This window comes from Peromyscus leucopus, chromosome 22, assembly GCF_004664715.2.
Source record: "Peromyscus leucopus breed LL Stock chromosome 22, UCI_PerLeu_2.1, whole genome shotgun sequence".
Taxonomy (NCBI): domain Eukaryota; kingdom Metazoa; phylum Chordata; class Mammalia; order Rodentia; family Cricetidae; genus Peromyscus; species Peromyscus leucopus.
In genome coordinates, this window is record NC_051081.1 from 52528520 (window position 1) to 52546036 (window position 17517).

The window sequence follows — 17517 nt, forward strand, 5'->3', positions numbered from 1 at the left end:
CTCTTAAAACCAGACACTCAGGAAGCTATCACCCAGCAAAGCCTGTGTGAAAAGAGGTCACAGGTAGGTGTGACACCGGAAGTCCTTGAAGGGAAGAAGATGGTGGACCAGCCTGTCCCACAGAGTCCATGGAAACAGCCATGGGTGCCCAACAACAACTCAAAGAGGCTATGAAGATGCACCTCCTATTCCTCTTCCCTGGGCATTTAGGGGAAAGTACTCTCCTTCCCCTTCGGGGAGACTGTGAGCCAAGGAATACACAAGCAGTACTTCTTCAGAGCATATCTTACAATGCAAATCTCTCTGCCCTGCTATCTGCTGTAGTGAGTGGTCACCACCCAAAAAGACTTCAATACCCCAGAAAATCACACACACACACACACTCTGCAAGCCTCATGCTCCTACCTGACTCATCAGCACGTTGTTTGGATGAGCCCAACTCTGAAGACCCAAAGGCCTGAGCTTTCAACCCCTCAAAGAGCTGAAGGCCATTTCTGGTCTATGCAGAAGGTATTCACCCTGTTCCATGGGGACATTGAGGCAGGTATGCAGGTACCAGAAAAAGGCCCAACCAAGATGATAGAATGAGGGCAGAGAGAAGAGAATCCCTAGGTCCTTGAGGACTCCAGGGAGGGATTAGGAGGAGGAGCTATCATGAGGGACAGGCCTGGGAAATGCATTAGGTGCTACGGTGGAATGGGAGCAGCTGTGCCAGCAGCAGCAGTGGGAAGAACATACAGATGGATGTGGAATGTGTTTGGTGTGGCTCAACAACCCCTTGCACCCAGTGAGGATGTGGCAGTGAGGGTAGGTAGGCATGGTGAGCCACTAAGTTCTCATAAGACAGGACTACAGCAGGAGTCTGCTCACACAGCAGCATGTAGCAGAACAAGAGGGATGGATATGGTGAGATGCCAGGAAGGGATAAAGAGCTGGAGGCAAGGTCACTCTGCAGGCCAAGGCCTACACTCCCCAACACAGTCAGGTCACCCAGCAACTCAGGAAGAAAGTAGGAAAGAGGAAGAGGAATTGGAGCCCAGTCTGGGCTATCTCAGGATCATCAGTCAGGGTGGTGGCTGGAGATCAGGGCAGATGAGTTCTAGGGACGCCAAGACTCCACCCACCCCTATTAGGAATGATGCCCAGAGCATCTGGGAGGCCATCACTGGCCAGTGCAAGCCAACTTTCAGAACTCGCCATACAACTCCCCAGAAGGGTATCACATAGCCTCGCTGCCAACCAAGAACAGCCAAAAGGGACAAGGTGAGTGAACAGGGAGGTGGGGGAGGGGACAGGCAAAAGAGGGGTGCTCCACTCATGAGACTTGTGTTTTCTGCCCTCTCTAGTTTACTGTATCAGGTTCCCAATCTCTTGCTTTTCCTTACGCTTGCAGAATGGGGAGCTCAGTTCTGCTACCAGGGTCTAGTTCCTTTCAGTTAGCACAGGGGCATGAGGAGGGCGGGCATGTGGCTCAATGGCAGAGCACTGCTTGCCCAGTAGGCACAGGGCCCAGTTCTATCCCAGCATTGCAATTAACAGCAACAAAAAAGCACACGAAAGGAAGGTTCAGACCCTGACTGAGCTACCAGGAGACACTGTAGAGCAAGTGAAGCACACAATGGGGTCTGAGGAAGAAGCTGCTATGGTGCTGCACAGGAGGGAGAGAATAGTGGCAGGACGGCATGGTGGTAAGAGCTGGCAGCCATGATGGAACAGTTACAAAAGCGGGGAGCCAACAGCAATGCTATGTCAAGCTCTAACAGAATTCTAACCAGACAACAATATTAACACCCACTCAGTATTACCACAATAGGACGCAGAACGGCCAGTCTCGGGCAATAATGCTGACAACTTAGGCTCAATGTCTAAATCTCCAAACACCCAGTATGAGTGAAAAACTCTTCCCACAGTACCTTTACACAGAGCCCCTCAGTCTCCTGAAAACCTAGTGTTCTGGTTAATGACGACTCACTGGTGACAGAGACTACACTAAAGCACTTGAGCTCTGCTGCGGGATGGTCTGTATGTCAAATGCTCTGATTGGTCAATAAATAAAACACTGATTGGCCAGTGGCTAGGCAGGAAGTATAGGCAGGAATAACAGAGAGGAGAATTGAGAGAACAGGAAGGCAGAAGGAGTCACTGCCAGCCGCCGCAATGACAAGCTGCATGTGAAGATGCCGGTAAGCCACAAGCCACGTGACAAGGTATAGATTTATGGAAATGGATTGATTTAAGCTAGCCTGCCACGGCCATACAGTTTGTAAGCAATATAAGTCCCTGTGTTTACTTGGTTGGGTCTGAGCAGCTGTGGGACTGGCGGGTGACAGAGATTTGTCCTGACCCTGGGACAGGCAGGAAAACTAAAGCTACAGAGCTCCATAAGCAGGGACGTTTTGTTCTGCCTACTCAACTCTGGGCTCTCATCAACTTCCCTTTAAGCACAATCATTTGCTGTCAAAGTCTTCAGGAAAATGACAGTATATGGTCATATTAGGTTTTTTTAAGATTTATTTTTTATTTTATGTGTAAGAGTGTTTGCCTACATGGATGCCTGTGCACCACATGTGTGCCTGGTGCCCCAGAGTCCAGAAGAGGGCTTTGAATTCACAGATGGTTGTGAACCCTCCTTTGGGTGTTGGGACTCAAACCTGGGTCCTCTGGAAACTAGTGCTCTAAACCACTGAGCCATCTCTCCAGCCCCAGGTCATATCTTTAAAAGAATACAGATTCAAGGAGGGGACAGAGCAAGCTCACTGACGAAGCTGATGTGAGAATGCCTGGTACTATGCCAGGAGGAACGACCCCAACCTCAGACAGCACAACTTCATAGAGACTCCACAGCAGAAAACCCAACTACAGAGCCAGGCAAGGCTATTGGTTCATTTCCTGATTGTATAATTGAAAGTCACAAGATACAGACGAGGAAACCATGGCTGTCTTGAGAATTCAAACCACATGGCAATGAATAAAACTAGTAAATGAGTGGTGGGGCCAGGTAAGCAATGATGGTATAAGTTTCCAAGATTTCCCCGGCTGTAGGAAGGAGTGCAATTTCCTGAGGGACAGCCATAATGTAAGCTGGGAAACAGGAGTGAGGCACTCAAGGCAGAGGTGAGAACAAGAACAAAATAGAAAAAAAGGGGAAGGGGTGGGGAAGGGGTGAAGACCAGGGCAGGCAGAAAGGGAAGCAACCAGGATGTCCTCAAGGTGAGCAGGAGATGGAGCTATGGGAAGATGAGCTCCTCAATAGGAGCTGGAGATGGAAAATGCCTACGGCTGGCCACAGCCAAAACAGTCAGAAGTCTGACCCTGGGCTTTATGGCCTGAGCAACTCACTCCCTAACCAGTCCCACCTCAGGGACCACACTGTGAGAAACACCCTGCAGAGGCTCAGTCAGCAGGAACTGCATCCTCCAAAAGCCAATGTTGCTGAGCTTGGAAGCAGACTTCCCAGGAAAGCCTTCTGTCAGTCCAGGGACAGTTCAGATGAAGGACCCATTGGGCCATACTCAGGTCTCAAGTGGGATGTAAAACACAATGTATCGGTGTGGGCTGTGCGAGACAGGCACTGTTGTGGTCAGGAATAAGACAGCAGCAAAGGTCCTAAGCTGAGGTGTCAGTAAGTTCAGAGGTCAAGGAGAGACGAAATGAAAATGAATCTCAAGCGTAAGCCTCCACAGAGCCTCCCTTACTTTCCTCCTCAAGTGGAGCGGGGGACTCACGCATGGCCACACGGCCAGCTGAGGCAGAGCCAGGACCTGACCCCTGAGCAGGCTAATGTACGGACTCCCGATGCAAGGAGTTGAGAAGATAAACCTTAGAAACGGCCCACTGAGGGCAGCAACATGGGTATGCTGCAAGGATGGCCACCACCCCTGTTTTCCTGAGACATGGAGACAGCTCAGCAGGAACTCCACAGGGTATGACAAACACAGTCATGTTTTTCAGCATTAAAGAGAAATATTCAAGGTTTCCTGGTCCAAAAAGGACGATTAAAGGCAACTAACAAATGTTGTTCAGATGAAATGTCACTAAAACAAAAGAAAACGCCTTCCAGCGAACACACTGTGGTGACCTGAGTCCTCCTTGAGCCTCACATGGGTGCGTTTCAGAAAAGCCTCGGTGTTGGAGTTGCAAAGACAAAGGGCTGCACTTTTACCACCACGGCCACTGAGCCAGGCAGCACCCGGGAGCAAGTGTGATGCTCACAGCAGCCCTTCAGAAAGAGCCAAGCATCCCTACCCTGCCTCCTTGAACAACAGACGGGGCTGCGGTGCTTACACTGTAAGGCAGCACAAAGTGACCCGTGCATGCTGTGTGAAGGGCAAGGCTGCAGCAGCTTCTGTGACAGCTCTGTCCACCTTACTCTGAGCCCCTCCCTTCCCAGCCTTGGGCCTGACACTGCCTGAAGCCAGGGACTAGTTTAGATATGACATGGGATAGTGTCTGACACCTGGACAGAGGAATCAGCTTTCTCTTTGCTGGTACTGCAGGAATCTGGATGTGATGGCTGGAACTGCTGCAGCTGTCTTGCCAGCATGATGACAAACACCAGTGAAATGCAGACAGAGCATTGTAGATGGGTAGGGAGCCGAGGACCTTGCGCTGCTGAAAAACTGCTATGTTCTTCATCCTTGCATCAGACTGTCCAACTCCCTTCTCTCTTGAGTCCCATCTTGAACTTGCAGTGAAATGCAGTCTGCCATCTTGCAACACCATCTATAAGTGCTGACTACAGCAGAGAGAGAGAGAGAGAGAGAGAGAGAGAGAGAGAGAGAGAGAGAGAGAGAGAGAGAGAGAGAGGATATCTCAGGCTAGGAACTCTACCCCAGGGGTGATCTGGCTTTGCTGGCTTCTGAGGGTTACTCTGGGCAGGTTGCTAAGTCTCAGGAGGCATGGCATCCTCTAATGTAATTTAGGTGCACAGTGAAGACAGTCCTGGTAGGACTGGGTACAAGGATCAAATAAAACAAAACAGTAGTTGTCTGGCACATGGTATTTTTCTTGAGTTTTGTCAAGACTCAATACACAACACATGGAACATTTCAAGAGCTCTGAGTGGCCCTGGGATAAGTTCAGAACAAAGGCAATGCAGTCTGTAGATACTAGAAATGGAATTCATAGGGGAGCCTGGGTTTAAAGATGATGGACTAATCTGCAGGAAGAAATCTCAAAGCTGTGGCATGGCCGTTGTTGGCTGCTTCTAACCAGGTTTACAGTGGGAATCAGAAGCTACAACACAAGAGAGAGGCCTGAAAACATGCACTTTGGCTAGGAAACGAGCACACTGGAAACTGAACTAGCTGACACAGCCACGAAAGAGACTCAAGCTACTAGAAAGGCCTCGTTTCTCAATGGAACAAAGGAAGCCACCTTGAGAGCATCTCAGGAACTGGCCAGATCCCACCTGCCAACAGGGATGAAAAAACAAACCACTGAAAGACCTTCCCCTGAGACAAAGCATCCCAGGGTCCCCTTCTTACAGAGGTTGCCCACCCAGGCATCCAGAGGCTGCTACCAGTCCAAGAAGACCCGGCTGCCACTCAAGCTGGCAGCAGACCTTGGCATCATCCACATGATGCTAATTTTACAGGCATGCAGAATATAAGAGCTGCAGTGTCCACCCAGATTTGAAAGGAAAGCCGGGGAGGCTAGGCAGTGTGTGGCAGGGCCAGGATCCCTGTGTGCAGCCCTAGAAAGAAAGGGTTGCTGAGGGCAAGGCCCTGAGAGAGTGGTGTGGACTACGAGGGTAAAACCAAAGCAGCAGTCGAGATCCCAGTATGTTGGGGTGAAGAGAAAAACAAGGGAAAACAGCACGCACTGAACAGAGCCAACCCAACAGAGAAACCCCGTGGCTGCCCAAGTCCTCTGGCCTCGCATCACACTGCTGTGTGCTGGTTGCCAGACACAAGAAACTATAGGTTTTAATATTTGCCCTCCTGAGTTCCAGTTTTGCTTTGGTCTGATCTTTCACTGCTGTCTTCCTGCCTCTCCCTTTGGAATGGAGATGTTTACTTGGTGCCATTGTAAACTGGAGTGAATAGCTTGTTTTTGGAGTTTTATAGGGCACACAGCTAAGAGTGGCCTTGGTTGAATCAACATGGGCTTCTGAACAATGTTTGAAATGTTAAGACTGGGCACTCTTAGAGATGGGCTAAAGCCATTTTACATTATAAGATGGCCATGACCTTGGGGTGGGTATTATGGTTTAAAATGAGATGGCCTCTCAGTTTCATGTTTTGAATGTTCCTATTAGTAGTGCTATTTTGGGGAAGGGTCTGGAAATATTAGGAGGTAGGGCCTAGCTGGAGGAAGTAGGTCATTGTTATGTGCCTCTTTTTTTTTTTTTTTTAATTTATGTGCATTGGTGTTTTGCCTGCATGTATGTCTATGTGAACACCAGATCCCCAGGTACTGAAGTTACAGACAGTTGTGAGCTACCATGAGTGCTAGGAATTGAACCCAAGTCCTCTGGAAGAGCAGCCAGTGCTCTTAACCTCTGACCCCAGTCCCTGGGGTGTGCCTGTTAAGGTTGCACCTTGTTTGAATTCTGTGGTTTTTTGCTGTGCTTCCTAACCACCATGATATGAATGCTATGCTCTGCCACCACCGGAGTGGGCTGAAACTAAGCAAAATAAGTGTCTTCTTTCTACATCACCAGTAACAAGGGCTGTGGCACAGCAGTGAGAAAGCTAATGCAAACAAGAGCCTGGAGACAAGGTAGAGATGGGGTCCTGCCACACTGTATGGGAACCACAGCTTGATTGTGACACTGCACATCAGTGGGCACAGAGGCCAGTGTGTCACTTATATACTACCATGGCAGAGACATCTCCCTGGGATGACGTACTCTGAATTATATTAAATTGGCTGGTTTGAGGGTCTGGAAAGGCCTCCTTGGAAAGGGAGTCTTTCCTGCATAGAAAATGCACACAAAAGGGTAGTAACAGCATCAGGTGGTAGAATTCCCTATCACAGCCATATACTCAGTTTATACCAAAAATGGCTCTGTAGACCTTTGCTAAGCATATTCTTTATATAGAACATCTTGGTCCTAGAAGGCCACATGTGCAACCTCACAAATTTTTACCAGGATGGACCAGAATGCAAAAATTGTTTCTGTGATACCAATTAGATACAAGTGACCTCTAAAGAGACCTCCTAGCTTTGGCCAAGAACAGGACATTTTGTGAGGAACACCAGAGGCTTAAAGAAAAGTAAGGCCAACAGCAACAAAGTTAGACTGTGTCCACATCAGGCTTCGTTTCTTTTTGGTTTTTGAGATGGGAACTCTCTGGGTAACTCAAGATGAACTTGAGCTCTTCCTGTCTGGGTCTCTCAAGAGCTGGGCTTACAAGCTGAGTACAGACACACTTCCATCTTTCATGCTGGAATGTCAATCATCACTCCTTGACTCTGGGAACATCATTAATCATGAAGTAAATACAATCTGCTTTTTGGCACCTTAGTTTCTTTCTTCTCTAGCTTTTGCCTCTGTCCTAAGATGTTTAGTGGTTGTTATCAAATCCAGACTGAACATCAAGTACTATAGCATCCTATAGATCCATCCATTTATGCACCATGTACCCATGCATCTACCAGTGCGCCTCTCCACGCAAGTACGTTTCATGCTGGCCTCCCAGCCAGTGGCCCACGGTCCAAAACCCACTCACCCACCCACCTGTCATCAGGCATGTGCCAGATGCTAGCCATGTCACAGTGGGAGATTCTGTCCTGACAACTCTGCTATTACATGTCATGATCTCTCACTCAGGGATGTGGATGGAGATGCCTGGACAGGCAGGCAGAAACAGGCCTTCACCCCAAAGCCCGCAGTGCCACCCTGGTGGCAGGCATTCCCTTGCCTGTACCCCTTCACCTTAGCCTTGCCCCCTGCCAAGGCAGCATCTGGGTACTGCAGCCACAGGTTCTGCAGGGGGTCACCTGTCAGAGTGGGGACCCCGGATGTAGAATGGTGGGCACTCAGAACATGAGGACACTGGGCTTGCAGCACAACTCCAGAGTTAGCAGCCACTTTCTTTCCGTAAACACACCTAGTCCTAAAGGTTTCCGCTATTCTGGAGACCAGGGCCTGCTAGGAAGTGCTCTACCACTGCATGAGAGCTCTGCCCTCTTAACTTTTTATTTTGAACAGTGCCTCGCTGACCTTGAACACATTCTATATATAGTCAAGAAAGCCTTAACATTGCAATTCTCCTGCCTCAGCATCCTGATTAGCTGGAATTATAGGTCTGTGCTACTTAAAGTCTTTTTTTTTTTTTTTTTTAATGAAAACCTTTTGTGTGGGGAAGTGCAGGGTAGTGGGACAGTAGGGCGGTAGGAAGAGAAATAACAAAAACAAAAATGAAATTTGTTTCAAAAATGCCATAATGAAAGCTATAATTTATATGCTAATTAAAAATGAGTTGGGTGGGTAGGGAGGTGGAGGAGGATCTGGGAGGAATTGGGGAGTGGGCGAATATGATCAAAACATGTATAAAATTCTCAATGAATAAATAAAAACACTTAAACAGAAAGCAAGGAGAGAAACAAAACAGCAAGAGAAAACGGCACAGCTTTATGCCGGCCCACACGAAGAAGATGGAAACATTATTTCCAGACCACACAATTCGGGGCAGGAGACCTACAAGTCAAAGGAGACAAGCCGTGGACACAGTGTTAGGACTTCAGGGACACTGTCTCTTCCCGGGGTGGACACTAGCAGAAGGGTCACCAGGGTCTTTGCTGTGCCACCTTGACAGAGACAACAACGTCCACAGAGGGAAGGCAGCAGGGTGTGGAGATGAGTGAGCAGATGCAAACAGGGAGGCCACCCATGCCTTCATCGCTGTCCACACACCCCATAGACCCTCCCACTCCAGGCCTCCCCAGGGTTCAGCTAATGATTATAAATGGCAAAGGATCTCCAATTTAATTGCAGAAGGTAATGATGCAGTGAGCATAAGATTAGATTCACCACAGAAGGCAATATCCTCAAACAATAGAAAAAGAGAAGCCAGTGTGAGGAGGCTGCAATCGATGGGAAGGTTTCTGTATTAAATACCACGGCACTGGGTCACAAAGGGATATTGACAGAACTGCTGACAGCAGATAAAAAAGGGGGAGAGAAAACTAAATTGGTCTCTGCAGAAAATAAGTTACAGATTAATCACCCCGCCATGAAATGCGTTAGCAATGACTAGGGGTGTGAAGACGTGTTCACCGTCTGACCACAGCACAGGACAGCCAAGGGCAAGCAGGGCCTCCTGAACCACTGTGCCCCGGGGCCTCTGCTGGGCACAGCCCCAGTGCAGGGACACCAAGCGTGCTTGGGAGGCTGCGCTAGCTCTTCCCCAGGGTCATGGCAAAGCCTGCCTGATGTGCAGGGGAGGAGTATTTCCTTCTCTCAGAAAGCTTTGACAGCTAAGGTACAGCTGAAGGAAGAACTGGAGGGCGGGCCAGCTACAGCCCAGTCCTCCCCATATCTCCTAAGGTGGAGGTCATGAGTGTGTTCCCAGCTCTGAAAATGTCCACAGGCTAGCCAAGGCACTACATCTCCTGCCTGATCTTTTACCTTAAAAACTCCTGTGGATTATCATATAGAATGTGGTGATTTTTAAAAATTATCTTTTTAAAATGATGACTTTTTGCCCTTAAATAATATCAATGCTCTAGGAAAATAAGCGGACTCAAACTTCACTTGATAGTATGACCAGAGTTTTTAAGCTTTAAAAAGTCAGTTAATATTTTAAGAAGTCTAGCATCCATACCTCATATTAATAACGACGCATCATCACTCATGTTTTCTCTTTAACCTAGGGGCATTATTAATATTGTAAGGCACCGAGAGGAAAAGGAGCTCAGTAAGCATTATGGGAACAAATAAACATAAGACATTGCCACCTGAGGAACCCATGCTCTGATGCTGTAAAGGTGACAGCATGGCCCTGGGGACATGACACTATAAGATTTCATTGCAGGGTTCCTGCGTTTTCTTCTTCCTACAGCTGATACTTTGACAACAAGCACAATGAATGTATAAAGTACAAATGCCTGTAAACATGCATTTAAAAAAAAAGATTTCAAAGAATCAAACATGAAAAATACACACGGTTTTACTCTACAAAAGGCAAAATACTTAAAATGAGTAGCCAGAAACAAACTGACTCCTAAGAAAGGCTAGCATTCATTTTAAAATTCACATAAACACATGTGAAGCTGGCCAGGAACGTGGAGTCCAGCCTGTGTACACGTCCCTCTGCAAGTGTGGCTTTAAAGAAGTCTTGTGAGAAGAGCACACTTGGGCCTGAAGCCACCTCACAGTGCTTTCAATTTGTACCCACAAGGCCTAACACTCAGGTCTCTGCTTTACACCTCAGTCCCTGCATCCTCCCTATCTGATAATTAATTTCAAAATTCCAAATGTGTGGACCAGGTGTGTATTCTGAATTCAACCCAAAAAGTTCAATTCCAAAGACCACCCAGTGAGACCTTTGTCCTTCTTACTCACCACTGCCTGACTTGAGCTGGCCTGGAGGTCCCACAACAGGATGTGGCTGTCCGCCAGAGAAATGACCTTCTTCCCATCCCCCATCGGCTCCCATACGACGCTAAAGAAAGACAAATGCCAAATATTAATATGAGCAATGGGGACCCCCGAGCACGTAGCCACAGCTTTTATAGATGCCCTTCACACTTCAGCAAGCTCTTTCCTTGGCCCAAAGTCTCTAGTGTTTATTAACACTGGCATCTAATAACCTGTGTCAGAGACACTAACGTTGTCTCTGTGCCCCCAAAGTCATGTGTCAAAGCTGTGACCCCCAGCATGATGGACACATTGGGTGGGAGAAGATCGTGGGGGTAGGCTCTCTGGATGGGGCCTGAGTCCCTGAGCAGACAGCAGAGAATTTGCAGTCCTGTCTCTCTCTGCCATGTGAGGACAGTAAGAAGGCAGCCATATAAGCCAGGAAAACAAATCTCACCAAGAACTAAACCAGCCAGTAGCTGGGTGTTGGTCTCCCAAGTCATGAGTCACAAGTGCACCCCACGCTAACTCAGGTACTCACACCACACAGTAACTCACTAGTAACTACGGAACAAACAGCTGGCCAGGAGTGGGCGGCTGGAGAAGCACTGGGAGAGAAGACTTCACTTGTGACCCCTTGTCTTTGGCAGGGCAGAGCTGAGAGTTGCACCCACACCCCAGGCTCTGGGTGGGCCACGCGTGACAGGAGCTGCTTCCTTGTCTGAGCCAATCACAGCCATTTCCCGCTGTGCAGCTCACCCACTCCAACCATGGATTTGAAGGGTCAATAAGAGGCAAATGTCTTAGAGAGCTGGGGTGGATGTGATCAAGGCACAGTGATGAGGGCTCCCTTTCCCCGACATCCTCTTCAGCATTTGTTGTAGGCTGTTTCTCGGATGTTTGCCATTCTGACTGGAGTGAGATGGAATCTCAAAGTTGTTTTGATTTGCAGTTCCCTAATTGCTAAGGACAATGAACTTTTTTTCTTTTCTTTTTTTTTTTTTTTTTGAGATGTTTCTTAGACATTTTTACTTCTTTTGAGAACCCTCTGTTCAGATCTGTAGTATATTTTTTGATTGTAGATTAAAAAAAGAAAGAAAGAAACCTCCAAATGGATCAAAGACCTGAATGTGAAACCTGAAGCACTGGAAATGCTAGGAGAAAACACAGGTGTGGGAAGGGACTTTCTGAACAGGATTCCATTTGGCCAGGAATTGAGGCCAATAATTGACAAGTAAGACTGAAAAGCTTCTACACAACAATCAGTGGAGAAGATGTTGAAGAGTAAGACCACAGAATGGGAGGGACTCTGCTAGCTATATACCTGACAGAGGATTAATAGTGATAATATATAAAGAACTCAAAAGACAAAGAGTCAAAAGAAGGAGAGAGAGAGAGAGAGAGAGAGAGAGAGAGAGAGAGAGAGAGGACAGAAAGAAAGAAAGAAAGAAAGAAAGAAAGAAAGAAAGAAAGAAAGAAAGAAAGAAAGAAAGAAAGAAAGAAAGAAAGAAAGAAGAAATGGACCATTAGGGTGGGTGGGTGAGGCTGGGACCTAAACAGAGTTCTCAAAACAAGGGATAAAAATGCTGAGAGAGAGAGAGAGAGAGAGAGAGAGAGAGAGGAGAGAGAGAGAGAGAGAGAGAGAGAGAGATAGTTCATCATTCCTAGCAACTAGAGAACTGCAAATTAAAGCAACTTAGAGATTCCATACTACCCAGTCAGAATGGAAAGATCAACACAACAACCAACAACAAATGCTGGAGAGGATGTGGAGAAAAGGCAACCCTTATCCACTGGGTGATTACAAACTGGTCCAGCCACTCTCGAAACCAGTGAGCAGAGCCCTCAAAAGGCTAAAAATAAATCTACCATGTGACCCAGCTGTACCACTCCTCAGCATATGGCCAGAGGATTTAGCAACCTACTCTACAAATAATTCCTCAGCCATGTTCACTACCATTCTGTTCAAAAGAGCTACAAAGTGGAAACAACCTAAACGTCTTTCAACTGACAAATGGATAGCGAAGATGTGGTACTATACAGATGGAATACTATTCAGCTGTAAAGAAAAATGGAACGAACCATAAACTTTGCAAGTAAATGAATGGAACAAGAGAAGATAGCCCGGGTAACAAAGGGGACTCTAGTTCTGTGTCCTTTTTCAGGAATGGATTTGGCAAAGCCTATCTGACACTTGCAGAAGCCAGTGCCTTGCAGAAGTCAAGGTTGTGGTTTCTGGGGACCCAACTCTTCCCCCTGGGCTGTGGTTATCAAGCCTATGGCAATTGTGTTGGAGATATCCAATGTTCTCTTTGCCAACATTGTCTGTTCTTGGTTGATTTTGGCCATTTTGTGGCCTCTCTTTTTGTTTGTTTGTATTTTGTGCGTGGGGGTGGGGGAGGGCTGGGGGGTGTTTTGTTGTTGTTAATTCGGTTTGGTTTCATTTTTCAAGACAAGGTTTCCCTGTGTCAACAGCCCTGGCTGTCCTGGAATGCACTCTGTAGCCCAGGCTGGCCTCAAACTCAGAGATCCGCCTGCCTCTGCCTCCCGGGTGTGGGGATTAAAGCTGTGCACCACCACCACCTGGCTTGCTGCTGCATTTCTTAATAAACTTACATCAGCTTATAAAAGACCTCCTGGTCCCAGCTATTGCTTTTGTCTTCTTTGTTTGTCATCCCTGTCCTCCCTCTCAATACTTCGCCACTCAGAACCCTTATTCCTGCCAGTTCAGACCACTGAGGACAGCTTTCATGGTAGCAGACAGTTCCATGCAAGTTTCCAAGGGAGGGAAGCAACCAAGTGTCTACCCAGATATGACACCTATGAACTAAAGCAACAACAAGCATGGCACAATAACCAAGGATGTAGTGGTGGCCTACATACTTTGCGAATAGCCCAATAGCTCTCTAGTTGGACTCAACAAGAGGGAAATCATGCTGAGTACAGGGAACCAAGCCAACCACCCAGGGCTAGTGAAGTCATGAGCTCAGAGGAGAACCTACAACAACCATTTCACTAGACCATAAACTACATTCTAAATATTTATCCTTACAGCCACGGGTTAAGTATAGGTCTTGCCCTTCTCATCAAAAAGTCTCCTTGCAACAGATGAAGACCATTACAGAAAAACCACAATTGATGAAAATACATAGAATAAGTGCCCCTGAGGTGCCCAGTGCTAACTGACAGATTGACAACACAAGATCCTAAGGTGGGATCACCATGGAAGAGGAGTGGGAAGATTCTAAGAGCCAGAGGGACAGGAAGTTTGCTGCCATTTCATCTCCTAGATATATCTGCAAAGCTATACCCATGAAGTCTCCTCAGTGTGGGTGAGCCATGGTGTTTACAGGCTGGCTTCTCTTCCACCTGAGTGGTTCCCTATCCATGGACACAAGCAGGGAGCTTCTTCCAGTGGCCATGCCTTTCCTGCCACAATAGACTGTGACCTCTCAAGACCATGAGCCCGGGTAAACCCCTCCTCCCTCTGTTGCTTTCTGACAGATGTTCGGTCGCAGCCATGAGAAAAGTCACCTACACATGAAGGACCCAATGAAGCACATCTCCCGCCATCCTAACCCAACGCTCACAGGACCTTATGGGCAAGACACCGCCCTGCTAACACAGGCCTGCAACGGCACCTGTCCCCGGCCAGCATGGGTCACACACTGCTCCACCCTGCAGAGCTGTCTGTCCCTGAGAAAAAGCTCACATTTCTCAGTATTTTGAAAAGGGGGGTGCATAAAATTATTTTCAAGTGGCTGTGGAAAGAGCTTTTATATCCAAAAAGGAGAAATATATTCTAGTTTGAAAAGGAGCCCCATATGCTTAAGGCTCACAGGAGGCAGCATTCGCTTGCTTTAGAAAATAACCTGGTTCTGAGTTTTTACAGCTGAGCATTTACAAAAGCTTCATGTCCCAGACACAAAGTCTCTGTCACTTGTGTTCTGAAGGTCACGATGAATATAAAACCTAAAGACAGCAGCTCTGTAGCCTAGAAGGGGCAGGCAGGCAAGACACGGTACTCACCAAATCCAAAGAGGCTCATCCCTGCTCTAGGACCCCAGTAGTTGGACAGGTACATGATGGCATCACAGGCTGGTCCTTCATCTCACTAAATGCTCACTAGATAAGCACACAGACAATGCTAAGTGGCTTCTAGAAAGTCATGAGACTGCCTGTCGATGGAAGCTCCCTAAAATAGAGCTCTGTGCATCGAGTGTCCTGCAGGGGCCAGATATCAAGACAAACTGGAAAGGGTCAAGGAGACATTCCTAGGACCCAATAAGAAGCACACCCGCATCTTAAACACCCTTCTGATCTGAGGTAAGAGTAGCATTGCTCTTCACTGGCCCAGAACTGACACCGGACAGGGCAAGTCAGCTACCATAGTCTACAGGTACTAAGACTCATGGGAGATGGCACCTCCTCTCACCACTTCCCCCACAGACAGCAGTGAGCTGCCCGCACTGGGTGCATGGGGCCATCCCTTGCCTTTCTAAGTGGCAGATGCACCATCCGTCACACTGTTCACAGCTGATTGTCTGGATTCCCAGTCAAATGTCAATTCTCACAGCCTAGAAGAGCACCACACAGGCAAGCATGTCCAGTAAACTTGAGATGCACAGGGGAGAAATGAGCAGAGATCCCACATAACAGGTACAGGTCAGGGAGGAGGTGCTCATTTGCAGGGCTGCTCCCCAAGAGCACAGGCTCCTTCTCAGGAAAAGTACTACTCCCCAAGAGTACAGCAGTCTCCCCAGGAAGAAGGCTACTCCCCAAGAGTACAGGAGTCTCCCCAGGAGGCACCCCCAAGTACAGGAGTCTCCCCAGGAGGAGGGCTGCTGGGGAAGTAACTCTTGGGACTGCTGAAAGCAGGAGAGTAAAGACCTGCAGGCCCTCGATGGACACAGACTTTTAGGCACCTCTGTCCTTAACCTCCAATGTGTCCACTCCTATTCCCAGCTGTAACCTGCAGGGCAGCCTTGACATCCAGCTTGCACGCCTTGCCCCAAGTGCATTATTGACAGTGTTGCTTCTTCACCTGGAATTCCTAGGGTGCTGCGCTCTGCCATACTGCCCTTCTGTCAGCAGTGTTACTTGTGGTGTTGATGCTCTTTGTGGAAACACAAGCTTGGGAACTCTTAAACTCCACAGGCAAAACTAAGCTTGATGAATTGTATCATTTAAGAACTTAGATTGCCATATTTTATGGAAATACTGCCCGGCCAACTTTAGCTCAGTGCAACTCTCAACAGGAAGCCTGCTACAATATTGCAGTAAGATCTGATACTTAAGGAGTACCAGGCATTGCCTGTCACCACTGCCTTACGCAAGATACTACAGGTCATCATCTGTCTCATGCCAAGCACTGCATGCACGTCACCACCTGCCACATGATGGGTGCTGCACGTGATCATTTTCCTTACTGCAGACACTCACCACCACACACTTACTGCAGACACTCACCACCGCACACTTACTGCAGACACTCACCACCACACACTTACTGCAGACACTCACCACCGCACACTTACTGCAGACACTCACCCCCACACTTACTGCAGACACTCACTACTGCACACTTACTGCAGACACTCACCACCACACACTTACTGCAGACACTCACCACCGCACACTTACTGCAGACACTCACCACCACACACTTACTGCAGACACTCACCACCGCACACTTACTGCAGACACTCACCAGTACATACTTACTGCAGACACTCACCACTGCACACTTACTGCAGACACTCACCACTGCAACACTCACACTCACCTTACTGCAGACACTCACCACTGCACACTTACTGCAGACACTCCACCACTGCCACCACACTTACTGCAGACACTCACCACTGCACACTTACTGCAGACACTTCACCACCACACTTACTGCAGACACTCACCACCGCACACTTACTGCAGACACTCACCACCGCACACTTACTGCAGACACTCACCACTGCACAATTACTGCAGACACTCACCACTGCACACTTACTGCAGACACTCACCACCACACACTTACTGCAGACAATCACCACTGCACACTTACTGCAGACACTCACCCTCATACTTACTGCAGACACTCACCACCGCACACTTACTGCAGACACTCACCACCACACACTTACTGCAGACCCTCACCACCGCACACTTACTGCAGACACTCACCAGTACATACTTACTGCAGACACTCACCACTGCACACTTACTGCAGACACTCACCACTGCACACTTACTGCAGACACTCACCACTGCACACTTACTGCAGACACTCACCACCGCACACTTACTGCAGACACTCACCACTGCACACTTACTGCAGACACTCACCACCGCACACTTACTGCAGACACTCACCACTGCACACTTACTGCAGACACTCACCACCGCACACTTACTGCAGACACTCACCCCCACACTTACTGCAGACCCTCACCACCGCACACTTACTGCAGACACTCACCACCGCACTTACTGCAGACACTCACCACCACTGCTGTATGTGATGCCACTGTCATTTGTCTAGAGACATTTATTTCCCTTCAAAGTTGACTCCTTCTGTCGTCCTGAGCCTGGTGGCTGGAACCCACCTAGTGCTCTCTCTCTTTCATCTTGCTGCCTTGGGGACTTAGCACACAGACTTGCTGAGTGTTTGTGGCATGGGCTTCCCTGCTCCTCACGTGGGTTTGCCGATGGCAGCCTGGCTGACCATCGTTACTGCTCCCAAGTGCTCCCTGCCAGCACCGTCCTCTCTCCTTTTCAATGAGCTTGAAATACACAACCACCAACCTCCCTCCTCTGGGCATTAAGTTCAGCATGGCACTTGTCTTTGTGACACCTCATTGAATCTCAGTGTTAATTTATTCTGCACACACAAAGTCAAATGCCCAAGTCAACAGATGTGGATTTAGAAAGGTTGGCACCCCTCACATTCTCCCCACCTGATGACACACTGTTTGGGACATGTGCTCTCT

The 17517-nt window shown here is 48.1% G+C and overlaps 1 protein-coding gene across 1 annotated transcript in view; it reads right to left on the reverse strand.

The window, feature by feature from the left end:
- The window catches only part of Eipr1 (EARP complex and GARP complex interacting protein 1), a 38988-nt gene that overhangs the window by 8738 nt on the left and 12733 nt on the right, over window positions 1–17517 (reverse strand). The window contains exon 2 of the mRNA XM_028883155.2: window positions 10514–10613. Coding sequence (XP_028738988.1) covers window positions 10514–10613 — 100 coding nt within the window. The remainder of the gene's footprint in view (window positions 1–10513; window positions 10614–17517) is intronic.